The sequence below is a fragment of the Lutjanus erythropterus genome, chromosome 14, assembly GCF_056507025.1.
Source record: "Lutjanus erythropterus isolate fLutEry1 chromosome 14, fLutEry1.hap2, whole genome shotgun sequence".
Taxonomy (NCBI): Eukaryota; Metazoa; Chordata; class Actinopteri; order Lutjaniformes; family Lutjanidae; genus Lutjanus; species Lutjanus erythropterus.
The window spans coordinates 2,990,822-2,998,135 of NC_139330.1; the positions used below are offsets into that span (position 1 = coordinate 2,990,822).

At 39.5% G+C, this 7,314-nt stretch overlaps 1 protein-coding gene across 1 annotated transcript; it reads right to left on the reverse strand.

The window, feature by feature from the left end:
* Window positions 1-386: 386 nt before the first annotated feature.
* On the reverse strand, window positions 387-6,625 carry LOC146315020 (cationic amino acid transporter 2-like). The gene is made up of 12 exons (XM_084736516.1): window positions 6,615-6,625; window positions 5,829-6,199; window positions 4,814-4,969; window positions 4,540-4,705; window positions 4,181-4,317; window positions 3,662-3,884; window positions 3,181-3,317; window positions 2,303-2,405; window positions 2,010-2,134; window positions 1,566-1,732; window positions 1,013-1,121; window positions 387-888 (listed from the first exon to the last, which is right to left on the reverse strand). The coding sequence occupies exons 1-12, from the start codon at window positions 6,623-6,625 to the stop codon at window positions 776-778; spliced, it is 1,818 nt and encodes a 605-aa protein (XP_084592642.1). The 3' UTR covers window positions 387-775.
* Between the last annotated feature and the right edge of the window lie 689 nt (window positions 6,626-7,314).

Sequence of the window (7,314 nt, forward strand, 5' to 3'; positions counted from 1 at the left end):
TTTGGGAAAAAAAAAAAAAATCAGGTGGAAATAAAAACTTTCTACTTTGGTGCCATGGATAAACAAAAGCAAAACTGGATAATGGACGTTTTTCAGTCCTTCAAAGCTGCATTAATCAATATACTGTTTAAATAACAATTATGTATAATATGCAGGTGGTTGCTTGTTGTAATAAACCCACAGAGAATAACTGCACATTTCTACAGTCGTCCTCAGATGTACAAAGTTGTCTGATGTACAAAGTTATATGACAGTGATGTGTTTCCAGCTTTTTCTGCTGAGCTCAAACAGGCAAAATAGGAATTAAATGCCACTTTAATACTCACATAAAAAGATGAGTCGTACAACTGGTATCCACTTAAGTGAAATTTATGTATTTTTTTACATAAGTATCGATATTTTTATTACAGATTCAAATGAGCTCCACAATATATTAAAACGTTTTGTCATTGTCAAATATTGACATTAAAAGACAACATCCAAGATTTCATAGTCTTGAATGACCGATGAGCTAGAATGGATGACAGGACATATAGAAAATATGTTGTCAGGCACAGGACATCATTCTATTAACACACTTTTAGCAAAGCAACTGTTAACATAAAAACACTCAAAGAAAACATCACACACAAGTAAATCCAACTCTGGTTGAACGCAGAAAAAAAAGTACTAAAAAAGGCTTCAGGTCTGTTCTTTCATCATCTTAAATATATACTGTGGCAATCTTAATCCATGTAAATGGACAACAGCACGTCACACAATTCAATACACAACATCAAGCAGCAACACTACTGTTTAATTGAGCAGTATTCAGCTGGGTGTGTGCCTCCCGGAGCCTTTGTTTTTGGACACTATGACGAACCCCGTAGCCAAAGTAGATGATCAGGCCTGAGGAAAGAGTTGTGAGGTCATTTAGTGTCTCTTTAAAATTACACATTTGTTTATTAAGAGCTTTCCATCATCTACAAATGATGCACAAACCTGAAAGAATAAAAGTATTCCATATCCTTACCTACTGCCATCCAGACAGCATAGCTGATCCAAGTCTCTCCTTCCATCTGAACCATCAGGTAGGTATTGATGAAGACACTTAAAACTGGAATTACAGGTAGACAGGGAACCTACAAAAACATATGAGCTCATCACTGATTCTGTATGTTAAAGCAAAAGCTTGTTTTATTTGTTTTCTTACTGAGAGTTAGATTGATACCACTCATCTGTCCATTGAATATGAAGCTCTAACCAGCAGCAGATTAGCTTAGTTTAGCACATAGACTGAAAACAGGGAGAGACAACTAGACTGACTCTTCCCAAGAATAAAGTTACTCAGCAAAACTAAACCTCTGAAACATTTTATTCATTTTTTGTAAAGGGAAGTTTGTGTTTAACCTGGGCAGGCCTCCTTCACATGGGCACATCACACCTCTGCCATAAACTTTCTGTGCCCTGCAACTGCCCCTTTGTAAAGCCCACCAACTGACCCACCTAATATGATATCCCTATTGGAACTATAAATCCTTAGGATGCATTAAATCCTGCCCACCACTATCACCCCTGCAGTTTACCATGAAAGCAGCTTTAGTTGTGCTCTGTGGCTGCCTCCAGATGATAGCAACAGCAAGGACCAGTGTCAACATGAGGACAGCGACGAGCAGCGTGCTCCACAACTCTCGTCTGCGGAGGGACTGCAACGCCTCGGACAACAGCACGCTTAAAACGATTACCAGGAACACTGGGGAGGAATCACAGCTGTCACAAATATGGGTGCTGAACAATATTCTAGATGTTAAAGTTTTTCCTGATTTTTTTGTGTTTCAATGACTCTGGAAAGTGTATGTATAAAGTGAAGTAGTTGCTCGAAAAAGATAATTCAAGGGATAGTTTGGATGATTTGAAGTGGGATTGCTGTCGATTATACACCGACTATGGATAAGTACCTCTCACGACCTCACGTCAAATAGTCCTCTAACCCCAGAAAAACCAGAAAAAAGGGGGCTCATTGTACTTACCAATAACAATGGTGATTATATTGACATTTTTAGAGGTGCGGTGGGTGGGTTGAGATGGAGGTATGAACAGCCCTTTTATAGAAAATGGCTCTGATCTATGGACAAAACTGGTGTTGTCTTTGTACCTTGGAGAAGAAAAACAAAAAAACAAATTGGCATGTCTATCAAACAGGTGGGGCAGAACTTTTAACTGTTATATGACCTTGTTGGTAGAAAAAGTTCTTCCTTCAATGACTGAAATTCTCTTAAATATTTATTTACTGAACAGATGTAGTTAGTCCATTTGTACCTACCTCAGTATGAGAATACACACTGAAACAAGAGTGTAGGCAAAGATGGTCCCAATTGAACTCATGTCCACCAGTGCCTTCAAGTCAAATAACAGGACCATGAAAGCTGCAAAAACATCCAGTGGACATCCATTAGATGACATGAAACACTGGCAAAACCCCTTACTACTTCAATATTTTCTTTAATGACCAAGACTTACAAATTACTGATTTCATCCTTGCAAATATTTATGTTTGTGAGCCACAAGTGGCAAAATGTCAAAAACTGCAGGCCAAGAGATGCAGAGCTTTGATAACCATCTGTCACATGGCAGAATATCACTGCTGTTCACTTTGGACCGACAAAAAATACTGCATCTTCTCAACAATAGCAAAGCAAGTTGTCAGTGCTCACACCAGGGATATTTTAGTTTCAGTTTTGTTAAGTCAGAGGAAGTGGAGCTGTGGCATCATCATCATCTTTTATTTATGGTCAGACTGATGGTCAGAACACAGCACAGCGCAGACTGCTGCATGTGAGGCTGCATAGCTGCAGAGTGCCCAGTCTGACAACTTTCCACTTGCAAAAAGTGTCTCCAATGGGCACGATGGTGTCAAGACTGGACCATGGAGCAGTGGAAGAATCCAGCCTGGAGCTGAGAAGGTTTTCACTTAGCCTCTAAATTCCCCAGACCTCAATCCGATCCAGTATCATGGGGATGTGCTGGACAAGTCAGATCCATGGAGGCACTACCTTGCAACTAACAGGACTTAAAGCATCTGATGCTCATGTCTTGGTGCCAGACATTGGCAGTGATACTGAAATGGTGCAATATAAACTTAATTCTTATAATCTGTGACCGTTTTACATGTAGTTTCAGGTATAAATGTGACTGGCTTACCGGCCACGGCTCCTGAAGACAGTGTCGCTAAGACAGGACTTTGCCTGGAGCTCATGTAACGAAGAGGCTTGAAGAGCAGGCCGTCTCTTGCCATGGCAAAGAGGACTCGTGGCATTGGAAACATCACTCCCAGAAGGCTGTAAAAGAAATCAAGTGCATGAGAATAAGGAGAGTTTTAATGAAAAGATGCTACAAGTTTTCCTTTTTTTTCTGTGGGGAAATGCAGGGTCCAGCATTTTTGCAGTTTGATCCTTACAAGGAGCTAAAAGTTTTGATTTTGACCTATCCAATCTGTCTCTGTGTGATGCTAAACCACAACTGCTTTTAAGTTTATTTTGTAACAGCATCAGACACCTGGCACACATTTCATAACTATAATACCAATGTGGAAATTTCAAATCATTACCTCTTACCTGTCTTTAAGGACTGCTACAGACACTACTAAAACACCACTGTCCATGCAGAGACAACAGACCAGTACCTTGTTGAGAGTGCACAGAGGGATCCTGCAGCCACAGCATACTTTGCAGGCTCCCAGCCAACATATTCAAAGGCCACAGGTAGAGGACTGTGGGGATCGAGCAGATAGTAGGGCATCAAAAGTGTCAGAGCAGCTGACACGCCAAAGTAGGCCAAGAAGCAGATGAGCAGGGACAGAACAATCCCAAGAGGTATAGCTCTCTGTGGGTTCCGCACCTCCTCCCCTGAAAAGAGCAGAACTGTTTTGTTAACCTATCTCAGTCAGTACTACTGCAGACATCAAATAATAGGTTATGTGCCTGGAGAAACACCATCACAGTAAATTCATTAAAAAAACCACCCATATTTATCTCAATTGAATGGTTTTAACTGGAAATATCAAATTATTAACTATTAGTCATTTTCACCTAAATGAGTTTACTCAACATTTTTAAATTACTATTTATTTCACCATTTTTATCAACTAATGTTTGTAAAAAATAATTGAAAGAAATGCAGGGGGATTTGATTTTTAATGTACCTGTTGTGGCAATGCAGTCAAATCCAACAAAAGCGTAGAAACAAGTTGCTGCTCCTGCTAATGTACCGTCAAAACCGAAGGGAAAGAAGCCACCAACACCAAAGTCAACAGTTTCATTCTGTGTCGCTGTAAGGTTCCTGTAGAAAGAAAAAAATACATATAATTGATTACTTTCAGAGTGTAAATTATATCTAGCCAATAGTACAGGAAGCTAGCCACCTGTTAAATGCCAACAGAAAAACTGTGAATGATTCTAGTGTGCCCTCCCAAGTTTTGTTCAAAACATGAGAATAATAATTTCCAGGGTGGTAGGTGTTTTTCCCACGCCATTAGCTTGAGTGTAAAAGGAGAAATCTTACTCCATGAGACGAGTTACATTCAGGATAGTCTCCTGACTGATACGCCAGTTGTTGAGGTCTCCTTTTATAAAGCCGGCGATGATGATAAAAACCAGTACAGCTACATTCACTGCAGTAAAAACAGTATTTAGGATGGCTGACTCCTTCACACCATACGCTAGAATCCCTGCAATGAAATCCAAAAAGAAAAGGTGTAAGATTTTAGCTGAATTTCTGAATATTCTGGTTCCTCTAACCTTGTACCATCTTAACTTTCAGATAAAATTACAGATACCTGCAAGCAGCATAATCAGCCCAGCAGCAAAGAAGTCTGGGTATGGAGCCAAGCCAGGTGAGTCCATTGGTGTATGTTTTCCCAGAGTTTCAGCAATAACGTTCTCTATCAGGTCATCAAAGGTTCCGGTCCAGGCTTTCGCTACACTGGATGTTCCTGAGAAGAACAAACAAGTCCATTTTGGTTAGTCCTTCTTTTTTTTTTTGTAAATCAGACATGCAACACTTATTGGTCACTTGAAAATGAGCTAAATTTTTCCAAATGTAATGTTGCAGCATGTTCACGATAATTTTACCCTGGCAAGCTAGCTAGACAGTAATGAATGTATTGCTTTGATGTCTCGCTATTTGCTACTTTAGCTTCATATGAATTCATTATTTTGAAAATGTTTCTCATTTTTATAAGATATTAACCTGTTAGATGCAGAGACTCTGTCCTCCGTCTGTATTGCTTGATTTTTTTCTCATTATTTTGCTGTGCTCAGCACTTTACCAGCCCAAAACGTTGCTATCTTTCTGGTGCGTTATTGAAAAGCTCAGAAAAAGTCTAGTCTTACCTTTTATAAGTACAAGCAACTGATCTTGCAGTTTTTTTAAACCTTGGTAATATGTAATTTTTAATTTATTTAATTTCTTCAGCTGTGTGTGGGCTTGGTGAAGAAAAAAAATCATTTTGTGGAGACAGGAAATAGAGAGCAAAATTGATGGGCTGTTATTGCAAGACATATGGACTTTCATCACATATTAACCTTAGACTCAAAATATTGCACTCTCACTTTCTGACCAAGTCCTTCTCTGTAAGTTTTAACACCTTACACACATTTTCCTGAACTTTTTGGTGGTTTAGACATCCTAGTTGGCCTAAATTAAACATTCAGCCTGCAATCCATTCTGTAGTTTACATCCCAAAATGGCTGAGGTGCAAGCACTCTATTGTCTACCCAACTTCTTCATTTTGTATTTTTATCTCCATCAGCCCCTAAAACACATGCACCTTTACTGTGTGTTTTACATACCAATGACGTAGGACAACAGCAGGTTCCAGCCAGTCACAAATGCCCACACCTCCCCTACAGTCACATAGCTGTAAAGGTAAGCTGAGCCCGTCTTTGGGACCCGGGCTCCAAACTCAGCGTAGCACAACCCTGCGAAGACCGAAGCCACCGCTGCAACCAGGAAGGAGATGATGATGCTGGGACCGGCCACTTCCCTTGCCACCTCTCCTGACAGCACGTAGACACCAGCTCCGAGCGTGCTGCCAACACCCAGACCCACCAGGTCCAAGGTGGTCAGGCATTGGCAGAAGTTAGACTCCTCACCTTCTGGCTCTAGAGGCTTCTTACGGGTCAGGGTCCGAATGAAGCGTAACACTTTGCCACAAATGATTCTGTGTAAAATATGGTATTGAGGAAATGTTATTTGGTTAAGTAACAAAGGGAACTACCTGGCCTATGATAAAACACATCAAAAATTCTTAAAAAATGGTTTTTAATAAGGGGCCAACCTCCTAGTGATTTAACTTTTTTAAAAAATTAAATTTAGATTTCAACTGTGTCAGATGAATAATCTGACAGAGTTGATGTTTTATGGAGTTGACAAAATGCTGTTCATCAAAATACACAATTTTACAGCAAAATTCTTGTTTATCTTTGATTTAGAAGGGCTACAGAGTCGACATGTTATGGTTGAGACACATCTGATAGCAATATTATTTAATTAATTTGTCCAAAAATAGAAAAATTACCAGTGCTTGAGCAGTATTGCTGCCTTTTTTAAACCAGGAAGTGACACAGGGGCCTTACCTGCCAGCCATCTCTGAGCTGGTGTGTTCAGACTGCTGTCAACATTGGGAAAACAATAACCAGCTTGTGTCCACTGCTGCTGATGTATGTTGGATAGACAAACAGATTAGAAGGGAAAAGCTTGTTTGTCCCTGCAGCTAGCAGACGTCCTCCAGCCCTGCTGCCTGCTGCAGATACACACCTGAAATCATTTCATGCAATCAGTGCACAGAGGTGTGGCCCTCCTGACTGGCATCATCTGCTTCTACTGCATCAGTGTGTGTTGGGACCACATTTGTTAACGGAATCAATATTAAAAGTCACAAATGTACTAAAAAACACATGCAAAATTACTTGTACGGTAAAATAAAAATTACCCCACAGTGGAATTTTATGTGGAACTCCCATTTTTCTAATATTTATCAGGAATAACACGGCTTCTCCTATATACACTTGTTAGAAAATGGAAGAAGGAAACAAACTAGTGCAAAAATATCTATTCTACCAACAAATTCATATCATGATTTGTAGATTTTGGTAACAAATGTTAAGCCTGCAAGAAAAACAACTAAACAAAACAATTAATGATCTATTTTAGAAATGCTGGTATACATTAGAATTCTGGGGGAAAAAGTTACATAAACCAATCATTCAATTAAAAAAAAAAATCAGATCAGTCCATAAAATCAGGTTCTCAAGGTCTCACTCATCATGTGAATCA

Coding starts and splice junctions, on each gene's coding strand:
- LOC146315020 (XM_084736516.1), bottom strand. Junction 4,970..5,828: donor GCTGTTGTCCTACGTCATTG/GTATGTAAAACA, acceptor TGTTCTTCTCAG/GAACATCCAGTGTAGCGAAA. Junction 3,318..3,661: donor CTCTGTGCACTCTCAACAAG/GTACTGGTCTGT, acceptor TTTCTTTTACAG/CCTTCTGGGAGTGATGTTTC.